Raw genomic sequence first — 18,609 nt, 5'->3', positions numbered from 1 at the left:
TGGTACAATTCTCATTTACATATTATGAATATTAATTAGCAAAAGTACTACTAATTTCTGGCTATGCAAACAACTCCCCTGCATGATTCTCTCAGTGATCCACTACGAGTGATGCAAAACAATGTTTTATTGACTTGCACAAGAGAGACATTATGCCAAAACAGAAATGTTAATGAGAAACTTTTTTTAATTTTTGAACTTAACCAGTCCCTGATAATATAATGACATCAGAGGCGGATCAAAGGTGTCCGATGTTTGGACCCCCCTGCCCACGGTTTGTTTGAACCGACTTATGTTTTTGTATGGGGCATATGGTTGGAACCCATCTTCTTATATGACTTGCACGTGTTGAAACCCCCTTTTTGGATCCGCGCCTGCTTATTTGCATTCTAAATATCAATGACAAAGATGTATTTTTAATAACTCTATACTGTATAGATCTGTATAGTCCTAATAAAAGTATTTACACTTTTGGTATTTAGCTAGATTTTGCCTCCGAATGACCTTAGATCTACTCCGAATCACATTTTGACGTCAGGCAACAATCACTTTTTAATTGTGACGTCAAATGTTTTGAATTATGATGTCAAAGTTTACGGGAACCTGTGTGATTTTACGTAATGGCGGACAAATTTGCATACAAGTGGACATCTGATATTTCTATCTGTGTTATAATAATCTAGGTTGACATATACCTCTTTTTGTTGATATATTTGTACTAAGATGTACATAGATGTCTGTTTCTCTAGTGTTTTATGATAAACCTGACTGTTAATCTATCTTATCTTTAATATCTAGATTTAATTTTCCGGATTAATATGTAAATACAATCCGTGATTGATTTTGAATTTTCCCATACACCATTTACTTCCGTTTGTTTTCCAGCTCACAGACAAAGCATTTCTCAAGAAGCGAGCATCAAAACTGAAGTGAAATTACATCTTACGACCATTTATTTTATATCAATGAATTATTTTGAAATTTTTTAATTGGTAAAAATAAAAACTAAGCAGTTGTTACCCGTGAAAGAAGACTGTGTAAGATATATCAAGATCTCCTGTGGCGGGTCAACAAATAAATTTATTTACAAAAGGGCACATATTTATATTGTATGCAGAAACTTTTCCTAAAGAACTATACATCTTTCTGGTATTATATTGTCAAAACATGACCATGAATTTTGTAATATTCATGGACTTCAATCTTCTTCATTATTAAAAATAACTGGACCTCTCTTTCAGAAAAGTTGTTCCAAATATAATGAATGTTTCCCCTTTTAAGTTAAAAAAGCTAAGTTTTTCTTTTTTCTTTTCTACAACAGCAAAATGACCCCTTGTCTGAGGGACAGTCCCTGATTTAAGGGATATCCCTCATTTGGAGGGGGGGTCCCAACCTGTTATGGGGTACATTTGTACAACAATTTCCCAAGAACTCCCACAAATGCAAAATGAACCCGAGAACTAATAGATATTACCCGAAAACATCATTCTATATGGAGTAAGACTGCTTTTACTGATAATTAAGTGTATAATTTTAGATATATGTCATTTTTACAATTTAACTTAGAATTTTGATTTGTGTTTCTTGTATAACAATATAGTGGATGTAACTATAAAATCACATGTCAGATAGGCTCACTACACTGGGCAAAGTGAGCAAGAATTTTGCCCTAGGATTCAACTTGCCTCTAAAAAAGCATCACGGAAAAGTTTGTGTCCTCCTCAATTTTCAAGAAAATTCCCCAGTGTCGCCTCATGATTTTTGAAAATTGTAGATCTGAATGCACATGATTCTGATTTTCAACGAAATTAGCATGTTGCTTCATATAACCATGGTAAAAATGATCCATCTTTTATATATTATTTTTAACCTATTGTTGGGCCTGGTCCCATCACAAACTGTTGAACATATTGGTGGTAACCGTTACTACATTTGTACATGTATGACATTCCTCAGTCATTTTTGTCAGTAGCTAGCTTAAGAACCAAATCAATGTTTTATACAAATACCTATATGGCACGTATGGAATTTTCATGAACTAATCAAAGAAATATATTGAAATTGCTGTCATGTTTCAGATGTTTTGAAGACCCCCAAGTTAAAAGATCAAATGGTTATAAAGTAATCAGCTTGCAAGTCTGTCTTGTCACAAATCTTTTCAGCTTTCTAAGTTTCAAACCCCTTGGAGTTGGGTAACGAAAAACTTGTATAAGTAAATTTTTTTTACAATCCCACAAAAATTCTCAAGTTTTGAGATGTTAAAACATGCCTTTAATGATTTTTCCCAGGTTAGCTTATAATTTTTTATTAGAGTTCAATGTTTCATCTCATTAATTCAACAAAGAAACTGATTGCGCAAAGATCTTAAGTATTTGCGCAAGGCCTTCATAAATTGCTCCTTGGGGGCTTGTAAATGAGCAGTGTTCTGAAGATGTCCATGAAATTACTCTTAAATGATTAGTTAAGACATCTGCAAAGGACAGACAATTTAAAATTCTATTAGAGCAAAGAAGTCCTAAGAATTCAAGAAAAGAAGATAGGATGACTTTTTATACGACCGCAAAAAAATTTTTGTGGTCGTATATTGGTATGACGTTGGCGTCGTCGTCGTCCGGCGTCGTCGTCGTCGTCGTCCGGCGTCGTCGTCCGAATACACATTAGTTTTCGCACTCTAACTTTAGTTTAAGTGAATGGATCTCAATGAAATTTTACCATAAGGTTCAATACCACAAAAGGAAGGTGGGGATTGATTTTGGGGGTTATGGTACTAACAGTTAAGGAATTAGGGGCCAAAAAGGGGCCAAAAATAAGCATTTTTGTAACTTCCAGACATAACTTGTGTGTAAGTATATGGATCTCTCTGACATTGTACCACAAGGTTCCATATCACAAAGGGAATGCTGGGATTGATTTTGGGGGTAATTGCCTCCAAATTTTAGGAATTAGGGGCCAAAAAGGGGCAAAAAACAAGCATTTTTTTAGTTTCATGACAATTACTTGTGTGTAAGTGTATGGATCTCTCTGATATTGTATCACAAGGTTCCATATCACGAAGGGAATACTGGGATTGATTTTTGGGGGTAATTTCCTCCAAATTTTTGGAATTAGGGGCCAAAAAGGGGCAAAAACAAGCATTTTTCTAGTTTCATGACAATAACTTGTTTGTAAGTGTATGGATCTTTATGAAATTGTACTACAAGGTTCCATATCACAAAGGGAAAGCTGGAATTGAGTTTGGGGGTAATTTCCCAAAAAGTTTAGGAATAAGGGGCCAAAAAGGGGAAAAAAATAAGCATTTTTCTAGTTTCCAGACAATAACTTGTGTTCAAGTGTATGGATCTCTCTGAAATTGTACTGCAAGATACCATACCACAAAGGGAAGGCTGGGATTAATTTTGGGGGTAATTCCCTCAAAATTTTAGTAATTAGGGGCTATAAAAGGGCAAAAAAACAAGCATTTTTCTAGTTTCATGACAATAACTTGTGTGTAAGTGTATGGATCTTTATGAAATTGTACTGCAAGGTTCCATATCACAAAGGGAAAGCAGGGTTAGAGTTTGGGGGTAATTGCCCTAAACGTTTAGGAATTAGGGGCCAAAAAGGGACCAAAAAACAAGCATTTTTCTAGTTTCCAGACAATAACTTGTGTTCAAGTGAATGGATCTCTCTAAAATTGTACTGCAAGGTACCATTCCACAAAGGGAAAGCTGGGATTGAGTGTGGGGGTGATGAATCATAAGGGGGTTCAAAAAATTTGGGGGGGGGGATTTTTTTTTCCTTTTTTTTCTTTAAAATTTTCCATTTTAAATTGGTTATTTCTGAATTATATATAAAAGCAAATAATAATGATATGGTTTGAATAGCATACATGTGAACCTCCCGACAGGAGTACAATATTCAATAATCCCGTTTTCAGGAGTCTCCTCCCGACCTCCCGTTGAAGAGGAAATATGCCCAACATATCATCTCAGGCATCTGAAGTTATATTTTACCTGTAAATCAATTAACATGCATAATTATATGGCTTCACTTGTCAGCTTGGGTGTCAAACATACTGGTAATCAACGATTTTTTACCTCAGGCTAACTGCCGTTGTGTAACAAAAACTGTGTATTTATTGGGTTACTTCCCTTGATTTATCCTGTTTTAAGTTACTTTCCTTTTAATAATGAAATTTTTTAAAAGAATATAAATAAAATATAAATTGAACAAATAATCATAAAAGGATGGTAAATAAATGATTTTAAATGTCTTAGGACAAATAAAAAAATAATAATTTGAAAATTATTTGAGGATTCTATACTTCCTTTCAAGGCTTAAATTGAAATTTATATAATAACTATGACCCCTGTTAAACAGCTAGAATGATTTTTGTCGAGCCTTCGACTCTAGTCGAAAAAGCGAGACATAGCGATCCTACATTCCGTCGGCGTCGTCGTTGTCGTCGGCGGCGTCCACAAATATTCACTCTGTGGTTAAAGTTTTTGAAATTTTAATAACTTTCTTAAACTATCCTGGATTTCTACCAAACTTGGACAGAAGCTTGTTTATGATCATAAGATAGTATCCAGAAGTAAATTTTGTAAAAATAAAATTCCTGTTTTTCCGTATTTTACTTGTAAATGGACTTAGTTTTTCTGCCAGGAAACATTACATTCACTCTGTGGTTAAAGTTTTTAAAATTTTAATAACTTTCTTAAATTATCCTGGATTTGTACCAAACTTGGACAGAAGCTTGTTTATGATCATAAGATAGTATCCAGAAGTAAATTTGTTAAAAAAAAAATTTCATTTTTTCCGTATTTTACTTATAAATGGACTTAGTTTTTCTGCCAGGAAACAATATTTTCACTCTGGTTAAAGTTTTTAAAATTTTAATAGCTTTCTTAAACTATCCTGGATTTGTACCAAATTTGGACAGAAGCTTGTTTATGATCAAAAGCTAGCATCTAGAAGGAAATTTTGTTAAAATTTGTACCTGTTTATCCGTATTTTACTTATAAATGGACTTAGTTTTTCTTCCAGTTAACATTAAATACAGTCTGCAGTTAAAGTTTTTAAAACATTTATTAGATTCATAAACTATCCTGGATTTATACCAAACTTTGACAGAAGCTTCTTACAATCAAAAGATACTATCTAAAGGAGTATTTTTATTGATTTTTTTTCCTCATTTTTGTTGAGCCTGCGATTAACAGCAAAAGTAGGCGAGACACTGGGTTCCGCGGAACCCTTACGAATTTTCTGAGTATGCAAACAAAAGCTATTTGCAGATAGTTAAACAAATGTTCTGGTTGCAATGATTGTTTTATAGAATATGAAGTAAAAAATTTAAAGGACATACTGAAAAAAAAAAAGGTTAGATTGAACATGTAGAATATAAAGATGGAGAAACTTTATAAGTACAAGGGTACTATAAACATAATAAATTGGATGGAAAGTTGAAGAAAACACACTTTAAAAGACCATTTTTACAGCACATGGTTACATTTACGACAAAATTTATGTCGATTAAAAACCTCCTGATCTGAGTCCTAATCTCCTGACCAAAATTTCCCAATCTCCTGATCTGAGTTTCACAGTCCATCACATGTATGAATAGGTAAATTAAAAAATTATAAGTTCTTAGACCACTTTCATTCTGTGTCAGAAACCTATGCTGTTTCAAATATTTAATTACAATCCAAATTCAGTGCTGTATCAAGCTTGAATGTTGTGTCCATACTTGCCCCAACTGTTCAGGGTTCGACCTCTGCGGTCGTATCAAGCTTCGCCCCAGCGGAGCATTTTATTCACTTATATAAGTAAAAAAATCTGAATGTCTAAGGGACATAACTAAGCCAATTTTTTTTTACCTATACATGTACAAGTAAATAGAAATCATATAAGTATCCTACAAATTTACTTACATTGTATATAAGTATATTAATACATGTATTACTTCTTCAAGTAAATAAAAATTACTTGTACAAGTAGTACCCCTGACTAACTACTGGAAGGTGTGGCATGTATAAGGAAGAAAACGTCAATTTTTTCTAATTTATTGATCTTAAAATATGTTTAACCTCTCATCAAAAAATATGTCGAAGTGCCTTCATGGACCCTAGATTAATTTAACAGCTCTTAGTCAGTTTCTCCTGCTATCAGAAAAAAAAAAAGATTGTTTTTTATTATCAATGATAATCATAATAATGTAAAGTTCTTCAAGTCTTCACGCTTAACCAAAGGGCCACCAGCCCAGGCTTGTAAAATTGCTTTCAGGCCCAGTGTTTTCCCTAGGCTATTCAAGCATTGTGGTACCGCTACGCATAAATTTCGACCGCCATGCTTTCATCATTGCCACAATGCATCCCACTATGTGTGAATTTATAACTGTGTAAATTATTTATTATCGATATTTTGAGAGTGAAGTGACAAGTAACAACACTCCACAGGTGTTTTAAACTCATCCGACAGATAATTGGATGCATCACGTCGAGCGTGCCGCGATTTTACAACCTTCTTGATTAGTTGGTTATTACATGTATTAGAGGAATATACATTTGTACATCAAGACTTCGGTTACATAATAGAAGTTGCCAGTCAGCTGATTAATCAATAGTAAGATTAATCTCCAATGCATATCTTTCTGTGCTAAATAAAAAGTTTAACCTTTTCCAGTATAAATTTCACCAAAAAACGGGCCAGTGTTTGACATCGTTATTTTACTGTGATCTTGAAAAAGTAAATTTAAAAATTTGGTATAACGTTAGTCTCTGGTATCTTAAAATAAAACTAACATAATTTCACCGAGAATGGACAAAACTTTTTTTTTAAATAAAGTTTCACAGTTTTTTCATCAGCTATATCCATATGGGTATATTTACATCGATGCATTATTTTTTGATTGGTCACAACAATCAGTTATTTTTAGATTAGTCGCGGTTGATTGATTATATCAAAGAATACACATCACCACAACCGGGCCGAGAAAAAGATGTGTCTTATGAAATATTTAAAACATTTGATGGAAAAACTTTCAAAACATACGTAGTTATTTACGGAAATATTGTTTTTAATAATCTAGTGTTGTTCTATCTTTAATTCAATGGGTCACATAGCGGATTCATTTGTCGTTTTTATACGACCGCAAAAATTGAAAATTTTTTGGTCGTATATTGGTATGACGTTGGCGTCGTCGTCGTCCGGCGTCGTCCGAAGACACATTGGTTTTCGCACTCTAACTTTAGTTTAAGTGAATGGATCTCCATGAAATTTTACCATAAGGTTCAATACCACGAAAGGAAGGTGGGGATTGATTTTGGGGGTTATGGTACCAACAGTTAAGGAATTAGGGGCCAAATATAAGCATTTTTGTAACTTCCAGACAATAACTTGTGTGTAAGTGTATGGATCTCTCTGACATTGTACCACAAGGTTCCATATCACAAAGGGAAGGCTGTAATTGATTTTGGGGGTAATTGCCTCAAAATTTTAGGAATTAGGGGCAAAAAACAAGCATTTTTCTAGTTTCATGACAATAACTTGTGTGTAAGTGTTTGGATATTTCTGAAATTGTACTACAAGGTTCCATATCACAAAGGAAAAGCTGGAATTGAGTTTGGGGGTAATTGCCCGAAACGTTTAGGAATTGGGGGCCAAAAAGGGGCCAAAAATAAGCATTTTTCTAGTTTCCAGACAATAACTTGTGTTCAAGTGTATGGATCTCTCTGAAATTGTACTGCAAGGTACCATACCACAAAGGGAAGGCTGGGATTGAGTTTGGGGGTGATGAATCATAAGGGGGTTCAAAAAATTTGGGGGGGGGGATTTTTTTTTTTCTTTTTTTTTCTTTTTTTCCTTTTTTTTTTCTTTTAAAATTTTCCATTTTAAGTTGGTTATTTCTGATTAATATTTAAAAGCAAATGATAATGATATGGTAGGAGATACACACCAAACAGGATGTGTAAATTATTATATAATAAGTATTGTGCAATAGCAAGAAATTTTCAATTGCACAGTATTGCACAATTGCAAGAAATCTTCAATTGCACAGTATTGCGCAATAGCAAGAAATCTTCAATTGCACAGTATTGCGCAATAGCAAGAAATATCCAATAGCACAATATTGCGCAATAGCAAGAAATTGTCAATTGTACAGTATTGCACAATAGCAAGAAATATTCAATTGCACAGTATTGTGCAAAAGAAGATACTTCGTATAAATTGCTTATTTCTTGATCAATTTCAATGGGGTTTTATTCTTGAATTCTTGGGGTTCTTTAATATGCTGAATCTAACCGTGTATTAAGTTTTTGGATTTTGGGCCCCGTTTTTAAATTGGTCCACATTGAGGTCCAAAGGGTCCAAAATTTAACTTTGTTTGATTTCATCAAAAATTGAATTATTGGGCTTCTTTGATATGCCGAATCTAACCGTGTATTTAGATTCTTAATTTTTGGTTCCGTTTTCAAATTGGTCTACATTAAGGTCAAAAGGGTCCAAAATTAAACTTAGTTTGATTTTAACAAAAATTGAATTTTTAGGGTACTTTGATATGCTGAATCTAAACATGTATTTAGATTTTTGATTATGGGCCCAGTTTTCAAGTTGGTCCAAATCGGGGTCCAAAATTAAAACTTTTTTTGATTTCAACAAAAATTGAATATATGGGGTTCTTTGATATGCTGAATCTAACCATGTATTTTGATTTTTGGGCCCCGTTATCAACTTTGTCCACATTGAGGTCAAAAGGGTCCAAAATTAAACTTTGTTTGATTTCATCAAAAATTGAATTCTTGGGCTTCTTTGATATGCTGAATCTAACCATGTATTTAGATTTTTTATTTGTGGACCCGCTATCAAATTGGTTCATATTGAGGTCAAAAGGGTCCAAAATTAAACTTTGTTTGATTTCATCAAAAATTGAATTATTGGGGTTCTTTGATATGCCAAATCTAACCGTGTATTTAGATTTTTAATTTTGGGTCCCGTTTTTAAATTGGTCTACATTAAGGTCCAAAGGGTCCAAAATTAAACTTAGTTTGATTTTAACAAAAATTGAATTCTTGGGGTTCTTTGATATGCTGAATCTAAACATGTGTTTAGATTTTTGATTATGGGCCCAGTTTTCAAGTTGGTCCAAATCGGGGTCCAAAATTAAACTTTGTTTGATTTCAACAAAAATTGAATATATGGGGTTCTTTGATATGCTGAATCTAAACATGTATTTAGATTTTAGATTTTTGGCCCAGTTTTCAAGTTGGTCCAAATTGGGGTCCAAAATTAAACTTTGTTTGATTTCAACAAAAATTGAATATATGGGGTTCTTTGGTATGCTGAATCTTACCATGTATTTAGATTTTTTATTTGTGGGCCCGCTATCAAATTGGTTCATATTGAGGTCAAAAGGGTCCAAAATTAAACTTTGTTTGATTTCATCAAAAATTTAATTATTGGGGTTCTTTGATATGCCAAATCTAACCATGTATTTAGATTTTTAATTTTGGGTCCCGTTTTTTAAATTGGTCTACATTAAGGTCCAAAGGGTCCAAAATTAATCTTAGTTTGATTTTAACAAAAATTGAATTTTTGGGGTTCTTTGATATGCTGAATCTAAACATGTGTTTAGATTTTTGATTATGGGACCAGTTTTCAAGTTGGTCCAAGTTGGGGTCCAAAATTTAACTTTGTTTGATTTCAACAAAAATTGAATATATGGGGTTCTTTGATATGCTGAATCTAAACATGTATTTAGATTTTAGATTTTTGGCCCAGTTTTCAAGTTGGTCCAAATTGGGGTCCAAAATTAAACTTTGTTTGATTTAAAAAAAAAATTGAATATATGGGGTTCTTTGATATGCTGAATCTTACCATGTATTTAGATTTTTTATTTTGTGGGCCTGCTATCAAATTGGTTCATATTGAGGTCAAAAGGGTCCAAAATTAAACTTTGTTTGATTTCATCAAAAATTGAATTATTGGGGTTCTTTGATATGCCAAATCTAACCGTGTTTTTAGATTTTTAATTTTGGGTCCCGTTTTTTAAATTGGTCTACATTAAGGTCCAAAGGGTCCAAAATTAAACTTAGTTTGATTTTAACAAAAATTGAATTCTAGGGGTACTTTGATATGCTGAATCTAAACATGTGTTTAGATTTTTGATTATGGGACCAGTTTTCAAGTTTGTCCAAGTTGGGGTCCAAAATTAAACTTTGTTTGATTTCAACAAAAATTGAATATATGGGGTTCTTTGATATGCTGAATCTAACTATGTATTTTGATTTTGGACATTGGACCATAATAGGTAAATTAAAAAAATTGAAGTTCTTAGACCACATTCTTTCTGTGTCAGAAACCTATGCTGTGTCAAATATTTAATCACAATCCAAATTCAGAGCTGTATCAAGCTTGAATGTTGTGTCCATACTTGCCCCAACTGTTCAGGGTTCGACCTCTGCGGTCGTATCAAGCTGCGCCCAGCGAAGCATTTTATTTACACAAGTGGGGCTAAATTTTGTGCACTTCGGCAAGATAGGATTTTTACAATTAAGAAGCGCTATAAATAAATCGGACAGGAGAGTATTTTAAAAAAAATAGTTAATTGCCATGAAATAAAAAGTCAGCTTAGCTTCCAACCAGGTAATTGCCAAATATGTCATCCTTATGTCAGGTATTCTTCATTGACAACTTCTGTAATTGACGCAAATAAACTTTTTTTTTATTGTTTCCTGTAAAATCTTGGTGAAGCAATGATGACATTCAAAGTTTTATTTAACAACTTGCTGTTGCTGCTGCTGAAACCATTCTATCAGCAAATTGAGGACACTGTTAGTGAAAGAATGTAAAGACATGACATTTAGGCAGACAATGAACAAAGTTGCCAGTCTTGGAATTTTGTATCCTTGTCTGTCTAAGTATGCAGCAATTGTTCTTGTTTTGCCAGTTTCAACAGCTGATTGTGAAAGGTGTTTTTCATGTTTAAACAGAGTTAAAACACCTTTGAGAAACAGACTATGCCAAAAAGTGCTTAATTGCTTAATGCATATATCAATTGAAGGACCAAAGGAGGAAGATTTTGATTTTGAAAAATGTGTGGGGACTTTTTGAAAGTTGAAACAAGAGGAAGATATCAACAAAATAATGTGTACATGACATTAATTTGTAAATAACTAGCGCAGACTGGAATATTTTTATTATTGTTTATAAGGTCTTTTATTAATTCCTCTCATCTGTAATAAATACTTTAAAGTTCCATGACTGACCTATAATAAAACAATTAGTAAATTATGTAGTGTAACTAATTCTGAAAAAGAATCATCACGCGCCGCGTTGCAAATCCACAATGGACCCACCATGCATGAAAAATTTTCTAGGGAAGACACTGAGGCCTGTAAAAATCTTCTCTACAGGCAAACATAATCCAACTAAAATTGAGCTTCGGGCCTGTGAATTCAAAAGTTTATCGTGAAAACTGTTCTTCCTAGTAAGAAATAGCATCTGGCTACAGGTAGTATTCACTGTATTGAAAACATTTTTCAAATTTAAAGCATCTTACATGTACATGTATATAGTTGAAATTCATGATATCAAGGTAACCCAATTTTATCATATAAACTGGCCCATGGAGTATACTTATAAATGCTATCAAGTTATTTAATAATTTGGTGATTTATTTTCCTCTTTCAGATTTTATGCTGTTCAATGGCTTTCAACCCAGATGATACCTTTTCAAAGGTTTGTATTTATGATGCATTGCTATTGGTATTTAGCCTCCCACATGACCAAAAGAATCATTTGGACTTTTATCACTTTGACTCCATTTATCTAGTTATTTTTTTGCAGGGGCCTCAGTGGCTCATTGGTCTAAGTAGTTCATATACATTAAAGGGGCATTAGCTGTCAAATTCACGTTTTTCCATTTGACCCAAATACTTTTATTTGATTTATAACATACTCAAATGTACTACATGTATATCCAAATTACAATAAGTCTAAAATAAACAATTAACAATGCATTAACTCAATAATATATATTATCAGTTCATGTGTATTATTTTAGTCTAGACGCCATCTAATTAACCATTGAGATGACCTCCGAAGACTGCCAACGGTCATATAACCCGATATAAACATAAATATAAATAGATAGCGACCACATGCAATTGGATTTTCTGAGTCTGTTTGATTTCATGTTATAGGTTGAAAAGATAAGTTAATCATCGTTTTTACCTGTATAAGAATGATTTTTTGTGTATCAAATCAGTCAACAAAATGGTTTACCCTTGTTTCACTTTCAATGTTGACATTCTTTTCCATTTAATAGCTGAACAGGCCTAGTTCATGCGTAACCTATCTCCAGCCAAGGGTAACTTACATTGAAGTTCACATGAATATGGATTCAACTGACAATGACTGAGGTTGAATTATTCACTTGCAAATCAATAATGCATCAGCAATGGTTTTGAGCTTATTTTGACAAATTTTGGCCTAACTAACTGCTTATATTTTAAAATTGGCTTTTATTTATAATACTTGAACCAAAAAGATCCGTATTTTAAATTTTTGACCAAATTCTAGCTATTGCCCTTTTAATAACTAGCTTGTCCACACTGAGGTTGTGAGTTCCAACCACTCTTGTGCCAGGTGCATTTGACTTTTGTTTTAATTAACTACGATTGCCAGTGGTTCTTCTAGTTACTCCATGAAAGAAAACTGGCCCTCCTGATATAGCAAAGAGTGCTGAAAGTAGGATTTAACACCAATAATCAATCAATCTAGTTAATTTTGTATAAAAATGTATAAGCTTTCTGCTAAAAGTGATCAGTTTCTCTAATCATCAGGTATGTATTATACTATATGTATATACATTATGATTATCTCATATACATTGCAACTATATAAACCGAACATAAATCATGTAAATGTTGGGTAAATACACCAATTATGATTTTTTGAATAAAAAAATATTCTATACAACTATACAACTAATTCCAATACATAAGATATATATCAAGTGACATATATGGGGGAAGATAGACATTGGGAGAAAAAAATAGACCATTGTATTATCACCTGTTTATAAAACAATTAGAAAAACAAATATTTGTGTATTAACCCAGCATTTATGTTCCATGCATAGTTATATGGTAACCCTATAGCTACAATGTTTCATTTACAAAATGTAGTTAAGATAGATTCTTTGATTTGTGTAAAAAGTACAATATATTAAGGGGGGCAGTAAAAACTAATAAATCTAAGAATAACAGATGATATCAAAGCCAAACAAAAAAATCATAATAAGGGATTAAAATGCATCTCTCTAAATCTAAGAAATCAGATATTACCATGGCAAGAAAGAAAAACGACAAATAGAAAACAGTCCGAAAAACAGTACACCCAACACTAAAGATTGACTGAAAAACAATTGAGCAACATGAGCCCTACCAAATATAGCCTATTGAAAATGTAGTATAACTAAGACATAATCTTTTTCAATTCTTGATTTTATAACAGGGCTTCCAAAATTATTTTTAGCCAGCGGGACATTTTATATATTATCCCGATTTTAATCCCTTAAGACTAAATAAACAAAAGGCAATTATGGTAATCAGTTGCCGAGTTGGCCATCCCAATGATTTGGCATAAAAAAAACGATATTAAACTTTCTTTGATTCAAATTCGAAGTTCTGACGTAAACTGTTAAATTGGCAGTGCATCATTCGAAGTGTGCAACAATAAATTACATCAGCGTACTTATATTTGCCTTAGACTCTTTATTTGTGCAAAATAACGTTGTCAAAAACTTTACTTTCGTTTTTAAATCTTATACCGGATGTTATCTTGACAATGGTAAAATATGGACCAGAGACGGATACGTAAATTCCGTGTACGTTTGCAAAGCATGAATGAGTGGAAGTAGCTCCTTCTACGTTATTTCTTTAAGAAAATAATCGAAATAAACGTGAGATAAAGGTATCAATGACAATTTAAGCATTTTTTGAAGAATTAGGATGCATAATTAAATTTCAGACCTGCGCACATGCGCACACGTACTAGTTCAAACAGAGACATGTAAAGTACAAACAACGTGTTTATGACGATGTTTCATTTTCACCTTTTTAATTTTTTCATCAAATCATATTTGTAAACGTATTTCTGATAATTTAAATCTTTTTGACTAAATTAATTAGATGCAAACCGCTGAAATGTAAGAAAATAACTTTGAATAGACCGATCAATGTCCTGTTCAAAATAGTTTACCTGTCACCTGAACAGGTAAATTTCAGCTGTTCGACAACTAATTAGCCTTGATTAAAATGAGAAGGTATTAAAGTAGGGGTTGTTTTGATAGTACTTAATGATCATGTCACTTTTATGACCGGAAATGTGTGGCTGTTAAAGGCAAAACGTTCGGTCAAAAAGATCGCAATTATGTTAAAATGACCGTCTCTTTAAGCCTTGAAAACTAAAGTAGATGACCGTTTCATGCTTTGCCCAGCCGGACTTTTCCCGGACATTATACAAATGTCCGGCATATATGACCGTTTTGAAAGCCTTGTTTTATAATCATATAACATGTATAATATGTGACCATATTGATTTTTATTTTTTTTATATATTGCAGTTTTTAGAGTTTTGTAAACCTTACTTAGAACTACAGAAATCTACAGAACTTATTAAATTACTTCAGAAAAGGTTTAGTGACTGTAAAGAGGAGTACAAGAAGTCTTTAGACTTTGCAGATTTGACAGAAATTACCTGTGCAAAAATAGAAAGTGATAGTAAAAATATATTTATTCATCTTAGAGATTATCTGGCTGATTTAAAGTCTAACAACGACAAAAAAAGGAAAAGGGAGGCAAATCTTCATGATGAATATGATGCACCAAGTCCAAAATCATCAAAAGGGGAGACAAGCGATGTTGATAGTGATGGGAGTTGGAATAAATTTATTAGGAAGACTGCAACTGCTTGCGAAAAAGATAGAACAGAATATTCAGAAGTAAATAAAACAAAAGAAGTAATTTCCAATGTTGAGGAACAAATGTGTATAACAATAGATGATAGTGACGAGGACACAGAAAGTGGTGCTATGAATTTAACAGTCACGAAATTACAAAATAGTACATCTAAACAACCTGACAAATCCCATGTTAAAGATATAGATAAGAAAGTACAAAATCATACCAAAAACATATCTCACACAAATAAGCTCAAACTGGTGCAAAGCACTACAAAGACTCAGACTGTCTCATCAACTACAAATATATGCAACTCAGGTCTCATACAAAAGTTTCACAAAGCTATTGACAGTACTTACTACCCTGCTAAAAGTAAAAAACAGTATAAGCTTGTTTCAAATACACAGTTGACAGAATCAGACAAATGTGTAAACAAACATCCAAGCACGAAACCCCTAAATGACATTGAAACTATCGTATTAGATGATGATGATGATGAAGATGAGGATAAAAATGAAGATAGAAATGAAATACAAAACATGATTAGGATTGATAAAAATCTGACTTCAGTAAATCAAGAGAAGAATATAAATAACAAAGAATCTAGTCATTCAAACACAAATGTAAAGGAAATGTGTGAAACTATAGACATTGTAAATAGTACACAAGATACTGTTAATACAGAACCAAGTACAATACAAATCATCGAAAAGGAGACAAAGGGCAAACAATTAACAGACAAAGAAACAAATGATAATGTGGATGAAGTTAAAGGTAAGATAAATATTGTTTAACCTTATCCACAGTCAATCAAACTGTTTTCAGGTTCAACACAACTTAAGACAGATAATTCTACATGTATTTCACCCAGCTCAGTAATTCTTGTATCACAGCTTTCAGAAGTGTGCAGGCATTATCAACGACATCACAATGTCTGAGGAGAATTTATCAGTGAGGTCACAATGTGTGAAGAGATGTTATCAGACTTGGTTTGGTTAAGTGTATAACTGTCTAACATTGTCTAAGGGAAGGGGAAAGACCATGTACATGTAGATACCGTAAAATATCAACTGCTCAACACAATGTAAGACTTCTTTGTTTGCTTCACTCACTTGCCTAAAAGGTTTACATTGTTGCTGATATTTTGCTATGTCAATATGTAGAAAAGCAGATAATCTATACTTAAAAGGTGATACACGACAGTTTAACCCACATGTGGTTTAAATGATTTTAACCCCTTGGAAAAGCATTGTATACAAGCACAATGGGAGAAAATGTGTAACATGCATGTGACAATAAGAAATTAAATGGAGCATTATACATTTGTACATGTGTTATATAATTATCTAGATATTAGTTTTTATCTCACCTTGATAAAGTTAAAATAAAGGAAAACTTTGCCGTCCTGTTTCCGGCAGTGTTAACAATGTATTAGTCTGTTATTAGGTCCGTTTTAGAGGAAACGCTAGTAGTAGGTCAGTGATGTTTGGTATGCAGATTTTTTAGCATTAGTACATCTCATATCTATGGAGATTATTTGCCCTGCCTCCTCAGTCAAAGTCTATTAACTCTGAAATTTTTACTTGGTTTATTTATTAAAGTTTATGTTTAGATCAGTTTATAATTTAACAGTCAGGGGAATTAAAGAAATAAGTGATTTTTAAATCCCTCATTTAAATAGCAAATTAGAAATTCTGTGATTTTGTAGTTTTACCATATAATGCCATATATAACTACATGTACATGTAGTTATAGAATTATCACATAAATTACTATTGTGTAAAGAAACCATGTAAATATCATGTGTGTATATACAATGATATAGTAATTCTAATTGTAAAATATGTACAGTGTACATGGGACATTTGCAAGTTTGTGATTTGGATGATCATGTATATTTCAGGTTCTGAACAGAAAACAGAAGCATGTACTCAACAGAAAATTCAAAGTAGTCCTAAGGTTGAAACTTCAGAGAAAGCAAAATCAGAATGTAGGAAAGCTGAACTTACTAGTGATAAAGAAGGAAGTCAAATATCAAAAGACTGTAAGGTGGTGGTACCAAATTATGTAGATAAGGCACAGAAAGAAACTAGTGTGAAAGTAATAGAATCAAATATTCAAAAAGCTTCTGAAACAGAGAAGTCTGACGTTCATGATGACAAGCCTATCAGTTCTTTGATTGAAAGAAATGAAAATTCAGAGAATGAAAACCAAGAAACAAAAAAGGAAGAAAGTCATACAGGTAATATCAGGGCTTCCAAAAAATATTTGAGCCAGCTGGACATTTATGTCTCATCCCGATTTTAATCCCTTAAGACCTAGTAACAAAAGGCAATTATGGTAATCAGTTGGCCATCATATGCATATAACCAATGATTGACATTAAAAAAAACAATATTAAACTTTACTTTGATATAAATTCAATGTTCTTACGTAAACTGTTAAATTGACAGTGCATTATTCGAAGTGTGCAACATCAGCGTACTAATATCTGCCTAAGACTCTTTATTTGTGCATAACAACGTCGTCAAAAACTTTACTTTCGTTTTAAAAAGCACATTTATCTAATACTGGATGTTGACTTGACAATGATAAAACATGGACCAGAGACGGATACGTAAAATCCGTTTACGCTTACAAAGCACAATTGAGTTTAAATAGCTCTTTCCACGTTATTTCTTCAAGAAAGTACTCAAAATGAACGTAAGGTTAAGGTACAATGTATCAATGATAATTTTAGCATTTTTGAAGAATTAGTATGCATAATTAAATTTCCAACCTGCGCACACGTGTACTAGTTCAAACAACGTGGTTCTGAAGATTTTTCGTTTAAAACCTTTTTAAATTTTTCATCAAATCATATTTATAAATCATTTCTGATATTAAAGTAGGGTTTGTTTTGATAGTAATTATTCATCATGTCACTTTTATGACCGGAAATGTGTGGCTGTTTTAAGGCAAAAGGTTGGGTCAAAAAGATCGCATAAACTTCCAATTTTTATTGGAATTATGTTAAAATGACCGTCTCTTAAGAAAGCCTTGAAAACTAAAAGTAGATGTCCTTTTCATCCTTTTCCCAGACATACAATGTCCGGTAAATTTATAAATGTCCGGAATATATGACCGTTTTGGAAGCCATGGGTAATTTACATGTACACAATGTAGATTAATCAGTTAAATATATATTGTTGTCATCTCAACTAACTGACAATTTTATTGTTATATCAAAAGTTATTTTTCTTTTTTTTTTAATGAATAAAATATTTAAATATTTGCATTTGTATGATAGACAGACATGTGTATATATATATGTATATGTTAATAAAACTTAACACCTTGGGAATATATATATGAATAGACATTATATAATTATTAGCTGTGACAAATGTGCGAGTTGCTCAATTTACATCTACGAATTTAACTGATAACAAATTTGGGACAAATTTATGCTATTATTGTCACATGTCTTTTTGAAATAACTGCTGCAATGGTCTCATGGTAGTATGTTCGCCTCCAGTGCAGGAGGTTGTGGTTTCAAACAATGCTGGGTCAAACCAAAGATTTAAATTTGGTATTTGCTGCTTCTCCATAAGCATGCGACATTAATTATATATATAAGGAGTAAGAGCAAGTCTGGTCGGCTCAGAGTCAAAATAATGTTCTGGTT

At 32.5% G+C, this 18,609-nt stretch overlaps 1 protein-coding gene across 2 annotated transcripts in view; it reads left to right on the top strand.

Annotated features, from left to right (window-relative positions):
• The first annotated feature begins 895 nt into the window (after nucleotides 1–895).
• LOC127729738 (DDT domain-containing protein DDB_G0282237-like) overlaps nucleotides 896–18,609 on the top strand; it is a 39,077-nt gene continuing 21,363 nt past the window's right edge. For both annotated transcript variants that reach the window (XM_052237609.1, XM_052237610.1), the window contains exons 1-4: nucleotides 896–1,037; nucleotides 11,668–11,715; nucleotides 14,606–15,716; nucleotides 16,846–17,184. In XM_052237609.1, coding sequence (XP_052093569.1) covers nucleotides 11,683–11,715; nucleotides 14,606–15,716; nucleotides 16,846–17,184 — 1,483 coding nt within the window. In that variant the 5' untranslated portion in view covers nucleotides 896–1,037; nucleotides 11,668–11,682. The remainder of the gene's footprint in view (nucleotides 1,038–11,667; nucleotides 11,716–14,605; nucleotides 15,717–16,845; nucleotides 17,185–18,609) is intronic.

This window comes from Mytilus californianus, unplaced genomic scaffold, assembly GCF_021869535.1.
Source record: "Mytilus californianus isolate M0D057914Y unplaced genomic scaffold, xbMytCali1.0.p SCAF_2, whole genome shotgun sequence".
Classification (NCBI taxonomy): domain Eukaryota; kingdom Metazoa; phylum Mollusca; class Bivalvia; order Mytilida; family Mytilidae; genus Mytilus; species Mytilus californianus.
Note: the sequence above shows the minus strand (reverse complement) of the source record. Positions and strands in the feature narration are given on the sequence as shown.